General features: G+C 38.2%; 1 protein-coding gene and 1 pseudogene across 2 annotated transcripts in view; both read left to right on the forward strand.

Annotated features, from left to right (window-relative positions):
- Nucleotides 1-1,507: 1,507 nt before the first annotated feature.
- On the forward strand, nucleotides 1,508-15,281 carry LOC113019310 (integrin alpha-M-like). The gene is made up of 14 exons (XM_080305751.1): nucleotides 1,508-1,719; nucleotides 8,754-8,856; nucleotides 9,036-9,139; nucleotides 9,581-9,651; nucleotides 10,178-10,292; nucleotides 11,771-11,898; nucleotides 12,026-12,171; nucleotides 12,471-12,621; nucleotides 13,743-13,893; nucleotides 14,110-14,183; nucleotides 14,322-14,442; nucleotides 14,581-14,720; nucleotides 14,847-14,993; nucleotides 15,141-15,281. Exons 1-14 carry the CDS (start codon nucleotides 1,683-1,685, stop codon nucleotides 15,279-15,281), a joined length of 1,629 nt encoding a protein of 542 aa, XP_080161877.1. The 5' UTR covers nucleotides 1,508-1,682.
- Nucleotides 15,282-15,351: 70 nt separating this feature from the next.
- Nucleotides 15,352-26,030, forward strand: part of LOC113019261 (integrin alpha-M-like) — a 50,525-nt pseudogene continuing 39,846 nt past the window's right edge. The window contains exons 1-17 of the transcript XR_013911109.1: nucleotides 15,352-15,478; nucleotides 16,823-16,965; nucleotides 17,074-17,225; nucleotides 17,349-17,474; nucleotides 18,593-18,666; nucleotides 20,285-20,426; nucleotides 20,506-20,604; nucleotides 20,693-20,772; nucleotides 20,857-20,943; nucleotides 21,030-21,099; nucleotides 21,194-21,289; nucleotides 21,398-21,478; nucleotides 21,601-21,711; nucleotides 21,860-21,973; nucleotides 22,053-22,163; nucleotides 22,349-22,434; nucleotides 23,859-23,922. The product of XR_013911109.1 is annotated as an integrin alpha-M-like (transcript). The remainder of the gene's footprint in view (nucleotides 15,479-16,822; nucleotides 16,966-17,073; nucleotides 17,226-17,348; nucleotides 17,475-18,592; nucleotides 18,667-20,284; nucleotides 20,427-20,505; nucleotides 20,605-20,692; nucleotides 20,773-20,856; nucleotides 20,944-21,029; nucleotides 21,100-21,193; nucleotides 21,290-21,397; nucleotides 21,479-21,600; nucleotides 21,712-21,859; nucleotides 21,974-22,052; nucleotides 22,164-22,348; nucleotides 22,435-23,858; nucleotides 23,923-26,030) is intronic.

A 26,030-nucleotide genomic window follows, 5' to 3' on the forward strand; every position in this document is an offset into this window, starting at 1 on the left:
CTACTCCTTACGTCAAAAGGGGCTCGTTACTTTAGGTTTGATGCATTTGAGGAGAGTTATTATTTCATGTCACTGTGGACCTTGACACATCAAACCAATTTGACCCTAAACAGAAAAAAATGAAAAGTCAGCTGGGCATACATTGTTCGATTTTTTCAGTCGCGTTGGTCAGCTCCTGCTCAAACTGTACGATTGAATTGCAGGGGTTAGAAGTTTGTTGGTCATGATGCAGGGTCTCACACTATACAGCCCAATGCTCTGATGCGACCTGAGTGCTCGCACTGCGTCTATAACATGAAGTGATAATATGAAGCTTATAACACAAAATCTGTCTCTCGCTCTCCTTCTCTGTCTTTCACTCACACAGACACACACACCACCATCAACTTTGCTAAATTGCTAATGAAAAACATTGACCAGGCAGCTGCAATTGAGCAGCAATGTCCATCTCTTTTCACGGTTGGTGCGGCCGTGATAATTTTGTGAGGCCATATCGAAAAGGCTCGGATGAGCTTGCTAATGTTCTACAAGTTGTGCCTCCATCACTTGTGTCCAGATCACACGCTGCACTGCCGTGCTACTCCATCTGTTTCACTTCCATTCTGTGTTTGTGCGTGCGGAGTCTGAGAGGTTGCATTGATACCCTCATGAGGGGCAACAGGACTTCAAACAGGCTTGATTTTCTTGCGACCATACGGTTGATGATCGGGAGCTGGTCGTGAGGTGTTAATCGCTTCTCGTTACCCCATGCTACAAGATGCACAACACATGATTAAAGCAAGACTCGGGCCGATAGTGTAGAATATAAAGACAGCATAAACGGTGTTAGTGTAGAGGACGAAAATCAACCAGGACAACTCGTAAAACATCTGCTGACGTCTTGTTGAATTCAGGTCACAGCCTGATCACAGCTGGGACACTGAGAAAATCTACTGACCCTCTCAACTGAAATTATTGTGAAATATAATTCCTTTATTAGAATTAAAGTTTAGACTTAAATAAAATTTATGTTCTATCACATTAATGCAGTAGAAGGTTCGGTTAGCAATATTTCAATAAAAAGAGGTGGTAGAAATGTTCTTCAAGGAGCTACTTTTACTTTTTTACTTTGAGTGCACTTCAGAGCCAGTACTTTTTCCACTTTTATTTAAGTCTGGACTATTTTTAACACTAGTATCTGTACTTCTATTTAAGCAAGGAACGTTGGTACTTTTGCCACCTTTGTCTACTACATTATATATAGTAGACATTTATATTATATATAAATGTCTACTATATAGTAGAATAGTGCAAAGTATTATATTTTGCACTATTCTACTATATATTATTGTATACTTGTATTCTATTGTGCATATTGTATATCTTATTACTCTGTTCCTCTGTCTCTCTTGCTGCATTGAACATGTGTATGACAAAAGAATTTCCCTCGGGATAAAAAAAGTTCTTCTTATCTTATCTATCTTATCTTATCTTATCTTACTACTGACAGTGCTGTCATCATTGTGACTCCTCCTGCCAAAGAATTGCTTTAAATGGTTGCCTTACCTTTGTTATCACACCCTATGATTTCTGCATTTTGGTTTCAACAACTGTTGTGATACTTTCAGCAGAACACTCAACTCATAACCCCCCCCCCAAAAAACCAAACAAATGCTTGAATTATTTTTCATGGGACTAACACAATGGACTGGATAATTCATGCTACACTGTTCTCATCAGGTAAGACAAATTTTGTGCCTTCGGATTTTTCACTCTGTAATAATTAGAGATGGCACGATACCACTTTTTAATGTCCGATACCGATTCCAATATCATAAATTTGGATATCTGCCAATACCGATGTGAATCCAATATAGCGTATTTTGTAATCAATAAAACTGTTTTTTATAAATATCTTGCTGCATTTTGTATAAGTTCACACTCAAGTTTTAAAAAACAAGAGACTGAAGCTATTCTGTTATACCTGTATGCAAAAAATACACTCCACCCAAAACATTTTGAAGTTCAGCAACACTGATCAATCTAATAACTTTAAACCTACACCATCCTCCCTATTCTGGTATTTTAAAGAGTACTTACCCACCTAACTAATAGGGTTGCCAACAAAAATATTAGGGAACCACCCCCCGCTCTTAATTGATGTAAACTTTAATTTAATGCAAGTGTAAAACAAATGCACAGAAATCAATTATTTTTTCTACAATAATTAAATAGATTCAAGATCTTTCTTCAACAGAATTGCAGACTGCACCTTACTAGAGTGTATACAGGGAGTGCAGAATGATTAGGCAAGTTGTATTTCTGAGGAATAATTTTATTATTGAACAACAACCATGTTCTCAATGAACCCAAAAAACTCATTAATATCAAAGCTGAATGTTTTTGGAAGTAGTTTTTAGTTTGTTTTTAGTTTTAGCTATTTTAGGGGGATATCTGTGTGTGCAGGTGACTATTACTGTGCATAATTATTAGGCAACTTAACAAAAAACAAATATATACCCATTTCAATTATTTATTTTTACCAGTGACACCAATATAACATCTCCACATTCACAAATATACATTTCTGACATTCAAAAACAAAACAAAAACAAATCAGCGACCAATATAGCCACCTTTCTTTGCAAGGACACTCAAAAGCCTGCCATCCATGGATCTGTCAGTGTTTTGATCTGTTCACCATCAACATTGCGTGCAGCAGCAACCACAGCCTCCCAGACACTGTTCAGAGAGGTGTACTGTTTTCCCTCCTTGTAAATCTCACATTTGATGGACCACAGTTTCTCAATGGGGTTCAGATCAGGGGCCCGTTCTTCGTACCTCGCTAAGTAGGTTAGCCGGATTAGATTGTTGACGATTTCGCGTGATCCTGGATCAGTCGGTTCCCCGAAGCTCATCCGGGACTTGCTGTCATAGCAACAGAGCCGTAAGCGTAAACCTGCTCGGGAGCAGGTTTACTTTATGTAAACAGGATTAGATCGCGGCCACGCAGGTATGTCCGCTTCATTTATACGAAAGCAACAGCGATATTTTTCCACTGTTTCACCATAAATAAATATTATCAATGTAACTAAAGATAATGCAGCACTTGATCCTTTTATTGATGTCACACAGATACATACAGGTCATTTCCTAAAAAAGGGAAATGTACTATTAACATTCTATTACATGTATGTGATTATTACAGATGTAATTCATATTTCAGAGTAGTAATTGTAAATTACTTCGTGTAATCAAGATGAGAGACCACGGCTATAAAAGCGAAGGTGGATTTGGGAAGCCTGTCGCAGCCATGTCCTGTCCGTATACGCGACCAACCCATTGCGGAAGGTGCAAGATTGATAAGGAGAGTCCTCAGAATTCAGCGTATATTGCGGGACAGACAGGATCCTTTAGCTCAGCGCGACAGTGTGCTCATAGAGAGATATCGATATTCCCGTGAGGGTATTATTTACTTAACCAACTTGTTGACGAGGGGGTGCAGGACCACCACCTGTCTTTTTTTCCTCTGCCCTTTTCTTGGTTGCTGTTATGAACAAACTAACAGAGTATTACAGGCCAGTATTACCTTGCCAAGAGATGCAAAGCAATCTAAGAGATAAATATTACCATTCTGTAGAATACTCCTGTATTCCACTTTTACTTGTTCCCATGTTCTTGTGGGTCCTGTTGTGGCTCTAATGTGAAAGGGGATATAATATAACATATTATAATATACTATAATGCCATATGATATTGGACAATATAGTGTCATATGATAGATCTACCCTACCGCCTACTGGTGTTGGCCAGAGGGGCCGATGGCGCGATATGGCAGCCTGGCTACAACCGTAGCTGCCTCCACCAGTGTGTGAATGTGGGAGTGAATGAATAGTGGTATCGTAAAGCGCTTTGGGTGCCTTGGAAAGCGCTATATAAACCCAATCCATTATTATTATTATTATTAAATTACCTACGAGTTTGATTTGTCAGCAACTTTCTGCCAGCCCTCTCTCCTTGCTTTTGCAGCCTTTGCAGTGTTCTCTTGCGTTTTAATTAAACTCTGAAACTCCTGAAATCCCTCACTCATGAGTTCTTGCTCTGCTGCCGGAAAATACCGAGCACGCCCCTTGGACATTTTCGCCGACCAATCAGCGGGTTGCCGATCAATGTTTCTACTATCGATGCGTAGCCCCTTTTACGACACCCAGTGATGTCACATTCCTGCGTCCAGCTGTAGTAATCGTCAACAGCAGGTGTGTTCGGGGAACCGGATTAGCGAGCTCACGGTTAGCGCGATGATTTGATCTTGGATGTGTCATTTGATCTTGGATGTAGTAAGCGACGTACGAAGAACGGGCCCCAGGTGAACAAGGAGGCCATGTCATTAGTTTTTCTTCTTTTATACCCTTTCTTGCCAGCCACGCTGTGGAGTACTTGGATGCGTGTGATGGAGCATTGTCCTGCATGAAAATCATGTTTTTCTTGAAGGATGCAGACTTCTTCCTGTACCACTGCTTGAAGAAGGTGTCTTCCAGAAACTGGCAGTAGGACTGGGAGTTGAGCTTGACTCCATCCTCAACCCAAAAAGGCCCCACAAGCTCATCTTTGATGATACCAGCCCAAACCAGTACTCCACCTCCACCTTGCTGGCGTCTGAGTCGGACTGGAGCTCTCTGCCCTTTACCAATCCAGCCACGGGCCCATCCATCTGGCCCATCAAGACTCACTCTCATTTCATCAGTCCATAAAACCTTAGAAAAATCAGTCTTGAGATATTTCTTGGCCCAGTCTTGACGTTTCAGCTTGTGTGTCTTGTTCAGTGGTGGTCGTCTTTCAGCCTTTCTTACCTTGGCCATGTCTCTGAGTATTGCACACCTTGTGCTTTTGGGCACTCCAGTGATGTTGCAGCTCTGAAATATGGCCAAACTGGTGGCAAGTGGCATCTTGGCAGCTGCACGCTTGACTTTTCTCAGTTCATGGGCAGTTATTTTGCGCCTTGGTTTTTCCACACGATTCTTGCGACCCTGTTGACTATTTTGAATGAAACGCTTGATTGTTCGATGATCATGCTTCAGAAGCTTTGCAATTTTGAGACTGCTGCATCCCTCTGCAAGATATCTCACTATTTTTGACTTTTCTGAGCCTGTCAAGTCCTTCTTTTGACCCATTTGGCCAAAGGAAAGGAAGTTGCCTAGTAATTATGCACACCTGATATAGGGTGTTGATGTCATTAGACCACACCCCTTCTCATTACAGAGATGCACATCACCTAATATGCTTAACTGGTAGTAGGCTTTTGAGCCTATACAGTTTGGAGTAAGACAACATGCATGAAGAGGATGATGTGGACAAAATACTCATTTGCCTAATAATTCTGCACTCCCTGTATTAGACTTATTAGTTACTATATACAGTAATGGATTTCTATACATTTAATCAGATGACCACTTTTGTTGTAAGATTCAGACAATTATTTATTCAAAGTTTTTAAATGACAAAACACAAACGAAAATATTTCTTTGTGCCCCCCTCTCCCTGTTAATGACCAACCTGGCCCCTGACAAAACTTTGCTAGACCCGCCCCTGCACAGTTACCAGCCGTCAGCTATGTAGAAAAGGATCCTGGTGTTATTTGTCTCTCAGAAACAGTTCTTAACTTCCCTTTAACTCATTTATATCACCTAAAAGGTGAACCTGTTTCTACATCACCTGTTCAGCACTGATGATTCAGTAAGGACATCTCCTGGTTTCATCTTCATGTTTCCCTCTCACCAGATAACCAAACCGACATAATGACCAGCAGCTTTTACAGCTGTGGCTCCAGCAAACACCAGCTGATACTAGAAAGTATTATTAAATAAACTCTTAAGAACAGCTGATCACACTTAAACGTGCTGCTGTTGTTTAGCCGCTGGTTTCCTCTTTCTGGGGCAAAGTGAGCGATAAACAAACAAGAAAGACGGGACTTTCGGCAGAAAAGCCGATCAGCTGATCATTAATCAGTTTCACGTTTGAAATAATAAAATAATAACAGGAGAGGGCGGGGGAGTGAATGAGAGAAGTAGATGCAACTGCGCAGCAAAGACAGAATAACTCCAGCTTTGTGTCTATTTTTTAATTCTAGCTGAGGTACGGGACAAATCGCTTCCTTTTCAGCTCAATATGGAACTCCGATGGCCAGTCCAGCTGTGGCTCAATATATCAGTTGTTAAGCTTAACGTGGAAATACTAGGAAAACATTCAGGGATGAACTTACACACTTGCTTTACTTCTCTGGGATAGTTTTCGCCAAGATGAAATGGACAGGTCTGGCAGACTTCAGCTGCTCTATCACGTGACACATACCGCTCCAATGCGCCGAGCTGGGTTACGCCAAGTAGCGCGTTTTGTGAGGTGATTTTGTGATACTTCGGATCGGATTACATTTTGTATTTCTCTCCGATATCCGATCCAGTAATTTAGGTCAGTATCGGACCGATACCGATACGTAATATCGGATCGGTCCATCTCTAGTAATAATAAATGTGTGCAAATATGGGACGGCTATGTGCCGTGCAGATGCAGAGAGGTCTATTAACACATAGTGAGTGAGAAAGGTGACTGGAAAGGAAAAACTGAGTGCATCATGGGAATCCCCAGCAGCCTACGTCTATCGCAGCATAACTAAGGGAGGATACAGGGTCACCTGGTCCAGCCCTAATATGCTTTAACAAATAGGAAACTTTTAAGCCTAATCTTAAAAGTAGAGATAGTGTCTGTCTCCTGAATCCAAACTGGAAGCTGGTTCCACAGAAGAGGGGCCTGAAAACTGAAGGCTCTCCCTCCCATTCTATTTTTAAATACTCTAGGAACAACAAGTAGGCCTGCAGAGCGAGAGCGAAGTGCTCTAATAGGGTGATATGGTACTACAAGGTCATTAAGATAAGATGGGGCCTGATTATTTAAGACCTTGTATGTGAGGAGCAGGATTTTGAATCCAATTTTGGATTTAACAGGAAGCCAATGAAGGGAAGCCAAAACAGGAGAAATATGCTCTCTCTTTCTAGTCCCTGTCAGGACTCTTGCTGCAGCATTTTGGATTAACTGAAGGCTTTTTAGGGACTTCCTGATAATAATGAATTACAGTAGTCCAGCCTAGAAGTAATAAATGCATGAACTAGTTTTGAGAGATGAGTCCACTGTCAGAGGCTATAAGAAGATCATCTGTAACCTTCACTAAAGCTGTTTCTGTGCTGTGATGAGCTCTGAAACCTGACTGAAACTCTTCAAATAAGCCATTCCTCTGCAGATGATCTGTTAGCTGTTTGACAACTACTCTTTCAAGGATGTTTGATATGAAAGGAAGGTTAGAAAGGAAATACATACAACACAGCAACATTCTTAATAAGAAAAACTGTAGTATCCAAAACTAACATGGACTATAAATCATTTAGTGAAATAATATCCAGAAATACTTTAGTGATGGTCATTACTGTATTTACATTTTAGCCTCTGCTAACACAAATTAAATGTGTGATTAGCTCAGTTAGCTTCTAGCTGTAAATAGCAAAATTTTGTTGTTGTTGAAATTCACTGATTGAAAAAGTCTTTCATAAATAGTTTTACTGAAACAAACTAAACGCTTGATTATAACCCATTAGAAAATGGTAAAACTGGATTTAAGATACAGAGATAATAAATTTATCATATCTGCCTTACTACCTTGTGCAGGGCTACAAAAAACAGGACATTTTACACCACTGTGACGTCATACTTCATCCATCCAACGTATTTATGACCCTGCACTCACCTTTGCTACAGGTGGTTATTTTTTAAATTCTTTATTTTTATTTTTTAATGCTTGTTTTATTTTATTTTATTTTTTAATTGAACACTAGTATATATTCAGATAAAAATACACCTGAAATATATAAATGCACATATGAAAAAAAGCAAACAAGTGGAGAAGTACATTTTTTCTTTAACTGATGTTGAAAATATCAAAACATGTGACAATAAGGAAAAGCAGAACTTGAGGGCGTACCACTGTTACGAAATGTATTTCAAAATAGGTTTCGCAAAACTTTGAAATCATGACACTGTCATTGTTGAATGCTGTGACATGAAGCAGGAAACAAAAAAGTGTTAGCACTATGTGACGTTTTGACTACTCTTAGCATGTCCATAAAAGGAAGGCTTTATTTGTGTGGCAAAAATAAACAACCGGACAGCTGTAGGATCGCAACAATACACGATTTTTACTGGACAGTAATCAGCATGGATCATAGAATGGGTGTGGCATGTATTGATGAATCTGACAGACAGTTTAAGAGGAAAGAGGAATATGCACACCAGTAAAATTTACTACACAATTCAATTTTTAGTACTGCAAAATAAGCAAATGTGTACAGTATATTAATAGTTTTTCATACTGTAGCATAGCAACAGCATCTTTTCTTGAAAGTTTTAAGTGTCAGTATTTTGCTTTTGACAGATGGAGTAAGATATAAGAATCAAAGACACAAAACTAATTCCATAGTAAAATCTTAAGTATGTTTTTCAAGTGAATGATTACCTGCCAGTATGTTCAAATCTAGTATCTGACTTTGATGCTCTCTAGTGGTAACTGTGGAAAGCTGTGACTGGATTCAAGAGGTGGAATCAAACTAACACATACACTGTATGGAGTTCCTCATATGTGATTAGAATTAGAGATAATATAACCAGGTTATCATCCTTTACAGTGGCTTTAAATAAAACTACAGATGTTCTTCCTTCTTCTTTATTCTCAGTGTTAAATGCTGCACTTTGTTTCACTATTGATCCCGTGGCATGGAAGGCCCTGAATAACTCTGCTGCTGGTTTTGGGTACCAGGTGGTTCAAAGACAATCAAAGTAAGTCACATCATACATTGTTATGTCGATCTATAACTGCAGGTTTAACAATCATTTCTGTTAAGGCCCACAGTAATAAACAGACAAGGATATAATACTTCTTAACAGGAAACATATGGGGTTTATTTAACCACAGTTTGCACTCTAGACTTCATCATTGTCTGAATTTATTTCCTCAGTTTGCTCGTCAGTGCTCCCCTTGAACAGTATTCACAAAATGGAAGAGGAAAAGTATATAGCTGCACCACATCTTCCCCAAACTGCCAAAATATCCAAATTGATGGTAGGTAACCAAATGTGATGAAACTCTGACAGAAACCATGTTGACATCAAAGAAATTCCCCACAGACGCTAGCACAGAAACTTGTTTAACTCAAATCACAATAAGTAAATATCTTAGTTAGTAACACTGAAACTTGATGAAGTAAAATAAGCAAAGAAGTCAATGTTATTAATAATGTTATTGTTACAATGTTTCTTTTGTAATTATTTAAAACTTTAAAATGAAGCAATAGTGAAACTGAATCCTATTTGCATTGATATTAAAGCTGCCTGTTATACATCCTGGTTCACAGTGGAGAGAAGTTTCGATGTCTAACACTTGTCATATCAAATGGGGAAGTGTTTCAGTCATGGTTCTTTGCAGTCATCGATTTAAGTCTTGTTTTTTTCCTTTCAATTGCCTTTTATTAGTATTTAAATTTTCAATACACTTTCAATACAGCACCCGATTTTGCAGTAAACATGTCTCTTGGTCTGACAATGAAAAGTGATCCCGCGACACAAAACACTGTGGTGAGTTACTGAACTGCAGACACTATGAGAACTTTGTTAAAAACACTGAGGAGCAACATCCTCTATCCTTATATGTCTTGTTATTTTTGCATAAAGGTCATCCCATGAAAAACCAGTGTGCCTCCCACCTGTCCTTCACAGAATCAGGGTTTACAATAACTTCAGCATATTCAATGAAGTAGAAGCCAATGCAAAATTGTTATTTAAAAACATGTATGCGCTAAAAGTTTTTACACACCCCAGATACTTTGGTGGCCTCTAACATGGATTTTTTTAATAGCATTAAGGGACACATTTGAATGGCTTTAAATAGACTGAAGTTATTTTTTAAAATCTACATTTTTTTTTTCAGTTTTGGTTGATTTTATAAGGATTGAACCGATGTTTATGGGACTTTTTTTTTTCTGTTTTTTTTGTGTCCCGTTTGGATCTTTAGCCATCAGAATTGTTGTCTTAAGGTTGATTTTATAAGGATTGAACCGATGTTTATGGGACTTTATGGGAACTTGACTTTGTCTCCTCTCAGGTGTGTGGTCCAACAATTCCAAGGGACTGCAAAAGTATCACCATGTACAACGGTGTGTGTTTTCACATGGACCGATCTAATACATTTGGACCACCTGTACCTTCTTCTCCAGACGGTAACAATAAATGGAGTTTGTGAAAATGTGTCCTTAATAATTAGAGTCCCGGTGCCTCCTTAATAAAAATCTCTTGCATTTTTACTTGAACATAGTCTTACAATCATTTATATTTGTGCTTGTATAATCTCAAATCAACTGAAACTGTCTCAAGACTTCTCTTATATATTCCAGCAATTAAGGGTTAATCAGAAACAGTAAATAGAAAATTATGTTTGTGTGAGATGTGATTACTCATAGATGAATATAAGTATAAGTTGTATGATTTGTTGATTATTTCTTTGTTTGTTTACAGTTTTCCCCTCTAAGCCTTATTTCAGATTGTCTGTTTGGATTCATTGTATTATAGTTTTATCCAAAGAGCTTTTCTAGACTAATTTGACCTGAATCCATCAACACTGAAACAAATGATGGTAAAATTTGAGCTAGCCAAGATTAAATCTACAGCATAAAAATGTATTTAATTCTAATGATCAGAATTTTTTTGAGATGGTCTCTTCAATTATTCAGAATGAAATAACCATATCTGCATGTAAAATGAAAGTGTTATTTGAAAAACAAATACAAAAACACCCCCTTTGATTTCAAATTCATTACAAAAACGAAACTAAGCCTGGTTTTTTGGGTTATGCAATGCATGACAAAATGCAAGAAGACTAGTACAGACACACAAGACCTTTGGGGGAAAAAATTAAAAGGAGACCGAGAAGTTTACTTCCCTCTAAAGCTACTTACGACTTCTTTAAAGCTCTGTATGCAAATAAGTAATGTATTATGGTTTTCCTGGAGAAAATAATTTGTGTTGCTGTGTGTTACATCACGATGTATTCCTGTTACATAAGAACAACGTAAACATGAGGCTACTGTCGCTCACCGTAACACAATTTCCAACCGTAACAAGAACATACAGTACAGAGGGTCTTTCTTTTAGTGTTGTAAGTTTGAACACAATGCTCTATACACTCAGCTTTAACATCATTCTGGGTTGATTCAAAGCGTTGTGTTAGCATGCTGTCTGTACAGATGTTTGCAAACATCTGATGTTGTGTTAGCAGTTTAATGCAGCTGTTTATGTCCTGGATGGGGTTTGCATGTTACCATCATGCTCGTGTCCCTTCATGGTCAAAAAAATAAAATAAAATAAAATAAAATAAAAGTATTGTCCAAATCTCCACCATTTTCCTCTTCCCTGCACAAACCATTGTTTCTATGACTGTAATACAGGAAGAAAATTAAAGTAATTAGAACTGAATGCAAAAATCAAGGCTACAAATAACTAAATTAGCTTAATAACAAAATTAGGCTTCTGTAAGCAGTTTTAAGACTTCTTTAAACTAATTTAATCTCTTAATCTTAATTTCTTCTTTTCTTTCTTCTTTTAAAGGACTAATTGTCTAAATATGTGGGTATTCATAGTAGATTTGCTAAAATGTTAAAATTCACCTAAAATAATCAATTTCAATTCATTTATTTGATAGTGTGCCCGACACAAGTAGACATTGCTTTTCTGTTGGATGGTTCAGGCAGCGTATCTGTCCCTGATTTTCAAACAATGATGAAGTTTGTGGAAGATCTAATCCAGGCATTTCTGTCAGTTGATGCACAGGTAAGACACTGTACTACCTTTCAGTTATATCGTATTACAGACACAAATAGTTTCACCTGCTTTTCATTTATCTCCATAAAAAAAAGGCTATTTTATATTTTTTTATATTGTTTCTCCCTTTCTTCAGTTTTCTGTTTCCCAGTTTTCCTCGTTACCTCGGGTTCATTTTTATTTCAAGAAATTTTCCTCATCTGGATCACTAAAGACTGAAATCGATGGAATCACACAGCTGGAGGGATCAACTTACACAGCTAAGGCCATCAGACATGTTGTGTAAGGGTTGCAATGATATTACTGAAGCATTAAAGTTAAATGATCTTGACAGACTTCCTGATAATTTTCTTTTTGAGACTGACCACACTAAAAACTGTATTGACTGATGCAAGAGTTTTAAAAGAAGAACTTGCATTAACTAGATTTGCAAAATACTAAAATGTCCATGAGCGATAATACAAAACAAATGGATGCATGCAAAATAATAATCATTCATGCAATTTACTCTATGATCAAAATGTGCACTGTAAAAACATGTTTTATGTTGAAATTAGATTTGTTTATTTTTAATTTGACAGAAACAATGTTTTCACACCACAAAGAGGTTCCAGACCAGATGTGAAGAAAGTCTTGATAGTAATTACTGATGGACAATCTAATGACCGGTATGACCTGGAAAATGCAACACAGCTAGCAGGGAATCAAAACATTGTTCGATTTGTGATTGGGGTAAGTACCTCCATTATTTAAACCTGCATAATGTTGAAATTTATACTAATAATGTGTTTTGGTTATTTATTAGACTACAGTCACATGATCCTACAGTATATGGAGCAAAGTAATGAGCCACCTTCACAGAAACCATGGAAACCCGGGCCATATCATCACACTGTTTTCACACTATTGTTAATGTTAATTTCTCCTCTATTGGAGAAATTAACATTAATAATAGTTAATGTTAACAATAGCCAGGATTAAACTCAAAATCCTGCTCCTCACAAACAAGGTCTTAAATAATCAGGCTCCATCTTATCTTAATGACCTTATAGTACCATATCACCCCATTGGAGAACTTTGCTCTTGCACTGCAGGCTTACTTGTTGTTCCTATATTATTTAAAAGTAGAATAGGAGGGAGAGCCTTCAGTTTTCAGGCCCCTCTTCTGTGGAATCAGCTTCCAGTTTGGATTCGAGAGACAGACACTATCCCTACTTTCAAGATTAGACTTAAAACTTTCCTTTTTGCTAAAGCATATAGTTAGGGCTGAATCAGGTGACCCCGAATCCTCCCTTAGTTATGCTGCAATAGACGTAGGCTGCTGGGGATTCCCATGATGCATTGATTATTTCTTTTTCAGTCACCTTTCTCACTCACTATGTGTTAATAGACCTCTCTGCATCTGCTGGCAGATAGCCGTCCCTCTTTGAACCTGGTTCTGCTAGAGGTTTCTTCCTGTTAAAAGGGAGTTTTTCCTTCCCAAAGTGCTTGCTCATCGGGGGCCATATGTGTGTTGGTTTTTTCTCTGTATGTATTATTGTAGGGTCTTCCTTACAATATAAAGCGCCTTGAGGCGATGGCTGTTATGATTTGGCGCTGTATAAATAAAATTAAACTGAATTGAACTGGACGAGGAGCTGCATTTACACTCCCAGCATTTACAGCTGATCATTGAATATGCAGGAGTGGTATCTAATTACAGTACCATGCTCAAATTTCAATAAATAAAAAAGCTAAATTAATAATGGAAACATAGACTGTATTAATCTTTGTATTAAACTGCATTAAAGTTTTAATAAAATCAGATAAATAATTTTGCATTAAATGTAAACACATGTTTTAAACAACCCTAGGTGGGGAATGCATTTATTCTGACTGAAGCAAAAAAAGAACTACGCACCATTGCATCGTCTCCCTCAGGCAATCACGTGTTTCAAGTGCAGAACTTCAACGCACTTGAAATAATCCGGCAGAGTTTGCAGGACAAAATCTTTTCCATTGAAGGTAAATTATATATTTAACATTTAGCAAGCTTTGATAAAATTTCTGTAAATGTTACATTGCATTATTGTATCATTGCTTGAGGCTAAAGGTCGAAGCATTAGTGAAATGAAAAATAACTATTGAGGCACCTTTATAATAAACAGATATCATTACACTAAATTACTAGTGTAATGCGCTGTGTTGTGTCTATCAATAAACCTTTTTATATTTTTACAGGATCTCAAACCGGTGGAGTCTCACTGAAAATGGAAATGTCTCAGGAGGGATTCAGTGCAGTTATTGCGCCCGAGGTAATTAAAACTACCTGAAACTCACCAGACAGTCTAGTCATAGAAAGAGAGATTCAAACACTTTTTATAAAAACAAGAGTCCAGATTTTAAAGGTAAAATAAATTGTATATAAAATGTATTTCCTGTCTGCACTGTAGGGAATTCAGATGTCTATTGTTGGTGCAAACCAGTGGAAGGGAGGCTACGTGCAATACACAACAGGAGGCCAGAAGGTGAAAACATATGAGGATGTGTCTTTTGAGCCTGACAGCTATCTTGGTAAGAATATTACAGCTTTAACAATCTAACTCATACACATGTAATCATGTATATACACAGCTCTGCTGTAATTCTTTCACACAAATACGTATATCAGATTTTATATCTATCTTCTCTTTTTGCCTACCTAAATTCTAGGTTACTCCATGGCAACTGCTAAAACCCAAAGTGGTTCCCTGACAATTGTTGGTGCTCCAAGATATAAACACAGAGGAGCTGTGGTCGCTGTTAACAGAGAAAGCTTTGAAAACCAAAAGATTGAGCCGTTGGCATCACAGGTATGTATTTACAGCAAGACCAAACTGAATGGGATTATTAACTGGTAGTAAATACTTTCTTAAATACAAATTGTTGTCATTTGGCTTTATGCGACTATTTTCATCAATAATGTGTTTCTTACACAGTATCAGACTGGTGAATATTTCGGGGCAGAGGTGTGTACCATGGACATAAATAATGATGATATCACTGATCTAATCTTCATATCAGCCCCAATGTACACGGAGCCTGATAGAGAGGGAAGAGTTTATGTTTGCAGACTAACTGGTTTGGTAAATCAAAGTTTTATCCACTTCAATTAAATGAATTAGTTTATTTGTCAACTTCCCTAATGATCGATCCATTAGTACTAAGAGGACATGCAGCTGTCAAAGGAAGGTTCGGCTCTTCTCTTGCTGTGCTGCCTGATCTAAACTCAGATGGATTCAGGGATTTGGCAGTTGGAGCACCTTTGGAGAATAATGGTGAAGGCAGCATCTACATATTCCACAGTGAAGGAGGAGGAAGAATCAGTCCTACTTACTCACAGGTACACAACATCGAGGAATTCAAAAAGATGACCAAACTTATTTATCAATATACAATCTGCAGCTTAATTAATTAAAATGTTTTCATGTACACAGAGAATAACTGGCTCTGAGGTCCAGTCAGGACTGAAGTTCTTTGGCCTGTCAATCAGTCAGTCATCTTTTGACCAGAGTGGTGATGAACTGCCTGACTTAGCGGTGGGTTCAAAGGGTAGAGTTGTTTTACTGAGGTAAGTCACAGTCCAGATAGTCCAGTCAAGCATTATAGTTATCTGTGGTAATTCCACCATTGTTGTTAGTTTGCAATCTTAACAAATGCACTACCTGTCAAATCTTATGTAAATTTGAAAGGTCACCATAATAAGAACTGCATATAGGTTACATATCAATAAATTCATCATAAATGATTGAGTCATTCATTATAAGGGATTTATGATTTTTCAAGAAATACAGATTGAGGGTAAAACTGTTGTCTAGAAGCATTAGAAACAAACAAAAGATAAATTGGAAGCTAGGACTAAGAAACTTGGAATTAACGACTAGGAGTGAACATGGAACAAAAGAAAAGAAAAGAGCAGACACAGCAGATGGAGATGACATGACAAAGATCGAAGGGAGACTGAGGACTTAAATACATGCGATTATGAGAGGATGCGCAACAGATGGAAGAACAGCTGAAACTACTTACACACTACCAGCACATGAGATGTATACAGGACAAGAGACTGTCAAAATAAAAGAGGAAGTAACAACACTGAGAAACAAACTAAGATGCATGAACTTGACATTAGGATTGGGAGTAACCTGACAAGAGGACACAACAGACCAGGGTAACAGGAGGGAACATAAAATACAGGGACAAGAGATAAACTAACATGGTAAGAGGTACCTAAAGGCTAGACGACAAAACAAAGACCACAAAATACAAATATTACACAAAGCAGAAACAAAACTAAAAGAGCCAAAACCAGGAACGTAAACTGAACTGTAGAATGCTAAATAAGATAGAATCAAAATGTCCAAATACATAAACACAGGATCATGGCAAAAAGTTTATGGAGTCAAAGGGATTAGACATTTTTTTCAAATTATTTTACCACATGATGAAAAATGCTCTGCTGATTTAAAAAAAGCAGTAAATGTGTGAAACGGTAACTTTGTTCATACAGAAATGGAAATGCATGCAATATAAAAAATGTTTTCATACAATACCATGTGTTTCAGCACTGCTGACATTATCAAATAGGTATCATTTAATCCACCCATTAATACTGTGAAGTTACACCACTGGCACACAAGAGTGATGGTGATGGGAAATAGGTCTATGTTGATGTACATCTACATACATATTCCATTAAAAAGCATTCCTGATTTATAATTCATTATTCCATAAATCATCATCTATCATTTAAAAGGTTTCAGGACTATTAGGTGTTAAATGTCTCAAAATGTTTGAGCTGTAGTTGTTCAAATGAAATGTTAGGGCAAAGGAAAGATTAGATTGAAGTCTTGTTACTAATTCAGGTCAGAACAAAAAGTCAAATCTTGTTCACATGTGTTTTCCTACTTTCTAGATCAAGACCCATAGTAATGGTTGAAGCTGAGGTGTCATTCAGCCCAATCCAAATCCCTACTCAGAATGTAGACTGCTCAAAACCACTGCAGAACACAGCTGAAATTTGCTTTACCATGAGCAGAGTGTCTACAGTCAACACAGGTTCATCATTCTTGGTTTTTCTGAACTACAAAGCCACTGCCCAGCAATTTAATGTTTTCTAAATGTATGTAAATTGCAGCATTGAAATCAAACACTGATTTATTCCAGCTCAAGCAAGGATTAATTACACTTTAACACTGGATGCCACTCGCAAACCTCCAAGCAACCGGGCATATGTTGGTGGGAAACGAGAGCAGTCAGGATTACTTACTGTGGACTTAATAAGAAAAAAATGCTCAACTGTGAAGTTCCTTGTTGAGGTAAAACCAAATAACAACATCAGAGAAAGTTCACCTTGGTGTAACAATATATTTTGATTTCCATTTTGTTTTTAAGAGTCATCCAACACTGAATCTAAACTCAGCACTCATCTCTTCTTGCAGGCCTGTCCAGAAGATGCTCTCAATTCACTTTCCAATGAGCTCAAATTCAAGTTTGATGGTTTGCCCTCAAACACAAATCTCAGACCAAGCCTTGCCCAGCAGGCTCAAACAGCAACCATTCATCCTGTAAGTAACCTTTATAGGTACTTTATTAATCAGATATCTGAGGGCAGTCTTGCGCTGAGGCCATACATTCTGGAGAGATTTCTAGTTGAAATTAGTACTAGAATATTATTAGGAACTTTATTCCCAGTACCAACAGCAGGCACAGCTACATATTTGGGGTCATTACTCTAAAAACGTTGTGTATTAGAAATTAATCGTTAGTAATCCAATATGCTACAAAATTACTAAAGGAGTTTATTACACTGATCATTACATTATTTTCTTGTTACTCCATGAAATGACCCAAAATGCATTGTCTCATAATTATAAGTTAATAATATAAATCTTAGGCTACAGTCTGACATGCCAATGCAATCCCTATCCCAATGAGAAAACACATATGATCTTTCCTTTAGTGTTTACATATAAACACAAGAGATTTTGAAATGGTTGTAACAGTGATTCTCCTTCAGAAACATTAATGAATAGAAATGGAGGCTTCAAGCTCGACTGCTAATCACTGCCTTTCTTACCTGACTGGGCTCTGGCAGCTGGGCTGGGGTCTGCATATGCTCAGCTTTAACGTTCCTCTGTTGGCTAATTTTTTTGCTAGCATGCTGTCTGCAAAGATGCTTCCAATTATCCAATTAGTGTTAGCTGTGCAAACAGCTGCTGTTTCTGTCCTGGATGCAGTTTGCGTTTTACCATTGCAGTCTTCTCCTCTTGTGCAATAAAAAATAAAAGTAATGTCCATATTTCTACTGTAGATCACTCAACTATTTCCCTCCTCCTGCACACAACCTGGAATGGGCTAATTTTAGCCCAAGTGCACACAAGAAAACACTATTTTAATAGATATTTTTTCCATTTTTATCCAACCAACCAGCAGATAACTAAAGGAAACTTTGCAACACTAGTAACAATATAATTGTAACTGAAGTGTAATTACTGAATTCAGTACCGTAACACATTACATTACTGCATTGCTGAAAAATAGAAGGCTACTTTTTACTTTATCTTACACCCGGCATTGGGTAGAACACACAAATTGTTTGCTGGATTCATCTGTAAAACGTTTACATTTATTCTGTGAATAATGTGTAATATAAATGTTTTTGACATCACACTCTCTTCCACAGTTAGGGTTTGAGATCAACTGTGGAACTGACAACAAATGTGTTGATAACCTGAAAGTGGATTTCAACTTCACCAGGTGAGGCAGAATTACAAAACTTTGTTTAGCTTTGCTTGTGTTTTTAGTCACTTGTTAGGTTTCATAACATGTACACTTAAACTTATCATGAAGTTTGAAGCACATAGATATTTTGGGACAGTTTGATATTTAGTCTCCATCATTTTATCCTAATAAAAGAGACAAACAATGACAACACACACACACACACACTGGTGGTAGTATGTGATTGAGAGATCACCACCACATATTAAGATTAAAGAAACAAACCCAACAATGGCAGAGAATATTTATTTCAAAATTATACCAATCCCCAAGAAGGCATTGAGGTTCTCTAAACCTTAGACAGGGTCATGAATACTGGACCCAGAAGCAGACTCAACACAAATTTAGCACTGAACTATATAAATTTTATTTCTTTTGTGAGAAAACAATAGTAAACTCTGAAAGTGAAAGTTAAACTCAGGCCTGAGGAAACAGGAGCAAAAATGGAGGTGAGTGTGGAGAAAATGCATTATTGAGACCGTGGGAAAACTGAAACAGAAGAGGAAACAATTACTTAACTGTGGGGAAGCAGAGGAGAGAGAGCAAAGCAGGATAATGGTGCTGCGTGTTTACTGTCCGAGCCAGACCGCGGAGCTTGAAGGGTAAACGTTTGTGAGAGAATCTAGAGGGATGAAGTTACAAAGACTGTTATCCAGTGTGCAGGGCAGGCAGGTAGGACCACTGAGAATGGCTGAACGGAGCAGCAGACCATGCTGCCTGAAGTAGTCCTCTTATGACTGCCTGTTGATGAAATTCAGGTGCGACGCTGGTGGCCCTGCCAGAGGGCGTAACCGAAGAGCCATCCAGAAACATCCAGCACAATGCTCCCACAAACCATGACAGACAGAAACATAGCTCAAATCATTGAGATGTTGGTTTATTGACAGTAATTAAAGAAACATGAAATCAGTGAAAGGCAACGAGCAAGGCTGGGTATACTTGTATGACCGTGGTTTTGTTTTCCCAGCTAGATTAGAGGGTTGCTTTCCTACACCATTGGGTTTGAAAACATGTCTTGATTGTCAGTGTACCCAGCTTCCATGAAGTCCCTGTATGAGGTAGTTGAAGATGCCTCTCCTAGGGACTAACCAACTAATGCTGAAGGGTATGCTCCAACTATGCTGGATGCTGTACTGGTCTGTTGTAGCAAAAAAACCTATTTCCCACCCATCACCAGGAAACAGTTGAGGTGGGTCAGCATCTGACTAGGACACCTAGAGACATCCATTCTGATTACTAGATTACTCAAGATCTCTTATTGGCCTGGGAATGCTTTGATTTCCACTGGATGAGCTAAAGGAGCTGGCTGAGAGAAAGAACCCAGGGCATTTCTAGACAGAGGCCTCCATGATCCAAACCTGGATAAGTGTCCGAAAATCAATGGATGGTAACAGCTTTTTTCATAATGCATCATCAGTTATTTTTTGTGTTTTATGATCACCAGGAAATGACAGCAAATTAAAATGATATAGCGAGCTTCCACACAGCCACTATTAATATGTTAGAATTCAACACAAAGCATTACTATATTTAGCCTCCTACAAGTTCAGCATCACAGTGCAGTCTTGTTTTCTTCTTCCTTTATTCTTGTTAGATCCTCAGAGGTTAAAGTGGGCATCGATGAGCTTTTGAATGTCACAGTCACAGTGGAGAACAGAGGAGAAAACTCCTACAACAGTCGTGTTATTCTCACGTACCCAGCTGGACTCTCCTACAGGAAGTTCACCATTCAGCAGGTAATGTGTCAGGATCAAGTTCATCATTGATTTGCTGCTCACCCAGTGCATCTGGCAGTCATTTTATTTTCTAATAAAGGGAAGAATTGAGTGCAACTCTTTGGACAGTGAAGATGGTTTATCCCGAGGAAAGACAGACTGTACTATTGACAAGCCAATTTTCAAGAGCAAAACTAAGGTTTGTTATTGTGGTATGATTTTGTCTGTTAACTTCTACACAGTTTAACAAAATGAGCAATCACTCTCTCTTCTTCAATTCAATCAAGGCTTTCTTCATTGTCTCATATGGTATCGAAACAAACACTCAACTAGAGAGGAAGATCTTTATCACTGCTAATGCCACCAGGTACTGTTCATTTAGCACAGGTGCTTCTCATTTAAGCAATAACCCCACAGACACAGTACAAATCATTTCACTTCTGTCTTTCAGTGGAAATCAGGAGAACGCTACAACGAGTGAAATCTACAAAAATAAATGGATTGATGTGAAATACAGCATTTTCATGACATTTGAAAAGTATGTGTTGTTCTGTTTGTTATAAGATGAATTACACATTTTGTTTTACACAGTATGTATTTAATGTTTAAAATATATCTGTTTAGCTCCTTCAGTTACAGCAATTTCACTTTTGGGATGAATAATTTGCAGATACCAGTCCAACAATTAATCAAGGTAAAATGTAATAAAATATAATAAATATGACTGTGTGAATTAGACTTAACCATAATAGTGTTTGACTGCTTTTTCTTTACTCCCCATGTTTTAGGTTACAAATGATATCAGAGCGTTTAATTTCACTGTGGTGATCAAGGTTCCAGTGAAGCTTGGTGAAAAAGAGATTTGGGTATTGAGCAGCCTACAGGTAATATATGTGTGAGAAGATCTAAAAATGGGTCAGATTTAGCTGTGTGATGGGTGAATGAGGTAAAATAGGACCAATCACCCTGACATTATTTTAAATGTATTTCAGATTGTAGACTGTCAGACAGAAAATGATGAAGACCCAAGTGTCAAAGATTTTGTTCCAAAGATACAAAAGGATAAAGTGGTGGTAAGTATCCGTCTGTACTTTTGCTACCTACCTGTTAAAACTGAACCATGGTACTGATTCAAAACACAACATTGTACTGAATACAAGATTTGTTTCATTCAGTCTTCTTAAATCACCCACAGGACTGCTCTGTAGCCATGTGCAGAGTGTTCAAGTGCAACACCTTCATGGGAAGACTGCAGAGTAGGACATACGAAATCTCTGCCAATCTCAGTTCAGGATGGATAGAGCAGGTAATTAAAGAATAGTTTTTTAAAATTGTTTCATTAATACTTTTCCTGAGTATGTATGAGTACTTTGGTTAAATCTTCAGATATAACCATTTTACAGTTAAATCAAATAATACCTAATTTAGGCTTAACTCATTTCATTTTTTCTAAGATTGGACTTCAATCTGCTAAATTCCTCTTGACCAGTACAGCCACTGTGGATTATGACCAAAGCCAGTACATCTACTTTTCAACAGTGTCTAACAACAATCCTCCTGTTCGCAAGGTGATTTAGCATTACTTTCTCTTGTTTGAGTTACACAAGAGCTTGAATATCATCCACATTCTGTTACCTTATCTCTCAGATTATAGTCGAGGTAGAAGTGTATCCTCAGACAAATTTCACCAAAGAGATTATAGGAGGATCCCTGGGAGGGTTGGCTTTTCTGGCTTTACTCACTGCTGGCCTGTATAAGGTGAAAGACTCTTCTTACACTTTTTCAACTCATCACACAGCTGTGAAAGGGTTTTAGAGAGTATGTCTAATTTTTTAAACAAAGTTCAAGAGTTTATATTTACTCATGTAGTTATTTGCTTTAATTTTGAATGTAAGTCTAATGAATAATCTCTGTACTTTCATTTTTTCCCCTTGCACTCCTAGGCTGGTTTTTTCAAGAGGAAATATCCATAGATGATGAATGAAAATGCAGAGACCGATCTGGAACCGGGAACTGATGGAAATGAATCCCAAACAGAATAACAAAGCTCATATTTGTTGTTGTACATTTACTGTAAAGTTAAAACAAACATTAAACAAGTAAGGAAATTTGTGTTTGGTTGATTATCCCTTTGTTGTAACAGTTCTTCTTGGTAAAAAATCTTATAGTGGGGGAAAGCATTTTTATAGCTGGAACGGTCTGCTGGTGTCTGCTCCAAGCAGGCCACATTTGAGTGATCTGGATAGAGCTTTGGTGCTTTAGTGCAACCTCAAAGTTTTCCACATAACTAAACTACAGCAATATTTTGAGTGAGCCCCAGTACCATCTTCAAATTGAAGGCCAAGTTCCATACACTCTAAAAAGTAATTCAGAGGCTTAGTAAATATCACTATACAGTAAATATAAGTTAGATGAGCCTGATAAAATCTATGAATATCAAAAAAATAACACTATGGCTTGTGTCACTCAAGAATGCGAGTTTGATTGACCTCGACCTTTTGACCTTACCGGAAGTACTCCGGAAGTGTCTAATCGATTCCAGATGTGTGACTAATCGCATCCAGCGGGGAAAAAAATTGATGTTTTGTCCAGAGAGGGAGGGGTCGGTGGAGGGAGGATGGTTGAGGGATAATTCTGATCAGAGGAGGGTCATTCCAGGGGCATGGAAAGTTCAGGGGGGGGGTAACACAGGAGATTTCTGATGAGTCAGTGGAGATCATGTTCTATAGGGAGACAGAATGATCGCAGCAGTTAGTTTTTCACAGAAAAGAGTTGAACTCATAGTTTGAACTCTATTTAAATGTTTCACTAATAGCATCAATATTATGACAAAGATCTTGATAACCATTTTCTTGGTAAAGACTGAGAGCTATTTCTTTTTACAATAGCGGCTTTAGATGTATTTTTACTTTCTTATTACAGACGCAATAAAATAAAAACCTTTAAGATTATCTGACCTGTAATGGATTGCATTTATATAGCGCCTGGTGGAGGCAAGCTACACCAGTGCTGGTAATGAAAAGAAGGACTTTCTATTGCTTGTAACCTAGCAAAGAATTTCATAAAGGCCGCAACTCCTTGTACGTGGAAAAAAACCCTTAGTGGAAAAAAAGCACTGCGCACATATTCAGAACTCGGTCCTACTTAAACAATTAAAACACCCTGATGAGGTATTTTGGTTTTGTGCAGCCACTCCTCAGACCAAAGCAAAGAGTTTTTTTTCTTTTGAGCTACTTTTACAACAGGTTTTCTCGTAGCAGAAAAAGCTCAATAGACAGAAAAACACAGAAACCCTAAAAGAAAACGGCCTTTTTTGCACACATCAAGGAGTCAACAACCCCTCTAATTAATATTAGTATTTCTGAACCTGCCCTTGTGTGGGCGTGGTGTTTTTCTCCGCCTCCTCCTCTCTTGCTCCACCCTCTGTCTCTCTCTTGCTCTCTCTCTCCCCAGGACACAGCTGCTGCTCATTGGCCTCATTTACCGCCTGGGCCCAGTCAGCAATCACCTCTCTGAGGTTATATAAGCTGGGGATGGGCTGGATGTGGGAGAGTGGCGTTCTCTGGTGTCTCCGCTTTGAGTGTTAGGTGTGTGATTGTCCTACCTATGGTGTATAGTTGTAGGAGCAGTGGGGAGAGTAGCTGCTTCACGTGAGTAGTGTGGGCTTGTCGGCCTCGTAAGCAGTAAAGCTAGCTGCTGCTAGCGGCAGGGTGAGCTTGTGGGCCCCTGGAAGTGCCTCCTCTTGGTGTGGAGTTGTTTGTTTGGTTGTTGTGTTCTGTGTTGCTGCAACCTTTTTCCTTTTTCCAAGTGTTATTGATAAAACGGCGTTGCTGGCTCTTTATGTTAAGTTTATTATCTATAATAAAGACTTTTTTTATTTACTAAAAAAATCCTGTCTGTTCTCCTTTCTTTCTCTTCTGGACCCATTCGTTGCTGGTCCCCTCACTCGCATGCCTAGACCCCTTCGGGGGGGGACATAACATCGATATTCTCTCTCTCTCTCTCTCTCTCTCTCTCTCTCTCTCTCTCTCTCTCTCTCTCTCTCTTTTAAAAAATAATAAGTTCTCTGGGGTTTTGCTTATACGCTTATGGTACCCGACGGAGGAAGTTCAAGCATCCTGAGCTCTCGGAGGTAATTGACCGGGATGAACCGATCTTATTGACCCGCGGTGTGGGTAAAACAAGGCCATTTTCTGTCTATTGAGCATTGTCTGCTAATGAGAACCTGTTGTAAAATTACTTCTAAAAGTAAGGGTGGCTGTGGCCTCAATGTAGCTTGCCATCGCCAGTGTGTGAATGGGTGGATGACTGGTTGTGTAAAGCGCTTTGGGGTCCTTAGGGACTAGTAAAGCGCTATACAAATACAGGCCATTTACCATTTTAAAAAAAAATGAAGAAAAACTCTACCTCACAAAACCAAAATACCTCATCCGAGAGTGAAATAGGTTTAATTGTTTAAGTAGGACCGAGTTCTGAATATGGGCACGGGGCTTTTTTTTCACTAAGCGTTATTTATTACACATACAAGGAGATGAGTGGGCGGCCTGTAGGTTACAAGCAATAGAAAGTCCTTCTTTTCATTACCAGCACTGGTGTAGCTTGCCTCCACCAGGCGCTATAGAAATGCAATCCGTTACTAGTCAGATAATCAGATAAAAGGTTTTTATTTTATTGTGCCTGTAATAAGGTTAACAGAAGAAAGCAAAATAAATCCGCTATTGAAAAAAGAAATAGCTCTTTACCAAGAAAATGGTCATCAAGATCGTTGTCATATTATTGATACTGAAACATTTAAACAGAATTCAAACCATGAATTCAACTCTTGTCTGCGATCATTCTGTCTCTCTATACGGCAGTGACTCATCAGAAAACTTCCCTCGTTAGCGAGTGAAAAACCGGTTGAAGATGTTATGTCTTGAGCTCTTCATGAGGAATATGTGTCTAAACTAGCGGGGCTTGTGGAAACACAGACCCAACAACTAGTCTCCCTTGTATCCTAATATTGCAATATAAAGGCTCGAATGCCTTTATAGGCATTCTGTTCCAAGCCAGTTCCTACTTTTGACTAAATAGAAAACAATCTAGGTGCTACAAATTTGCCACCTTTATCTTCCAATAGTAATAGAAACAAAACAACATGAACACCAAGCAGTAACCAACATCAACAAGGTATTTTTCATTATTTCATATCAGACCATTCCCTGTAAACCCTGGAGATGATTATGTGGGAACATCCCAGTATCATCATTGTCTGAAATACTCATACCAGCCCGTCTGACATCACCAACCATGCCACATTCAGTCGTCTTTCTTCCTTGTTGTGATGCACGGTTTGAACTTCTGCTGGCTGTCTTGACCATGTCTACATGCCTAAATGCTTTGAGTTGCTAGTGATGTCAAAGGCTGATTGGATATTTGGATTACTGTAATGAACAGTGGAACAGGCGTACCTAATGAAGTGGTTGTTAAATGCATGTAGTGTGACTTTACTGCACTATACAATAGCTGATTATAGGTTTTCAGATTGTATATATTTTCTAATATATATAGTTTCATGCAGTAGCGGTTTTTGATATGGGCGACATGGGCAGTTGCCCGGGGCGGCATCATGGTGGGAGGCGGCAT

This window comes from Astatotilapia calliptera, chromosome 8 (genome assembly GCF_964374335.1).
Source record: "Astatotilapia calliptera chromosome 8, fAstCal68.1, whole genome shotgun sequence".
Classification (NCBI taxonomy): domain Eukaryota; kingdom Metazoa; phylum Chordata; class Actinopteri; order Cichliformes; family Cichlidae; genus Astatotilapia; species Astatotilapia calliptera.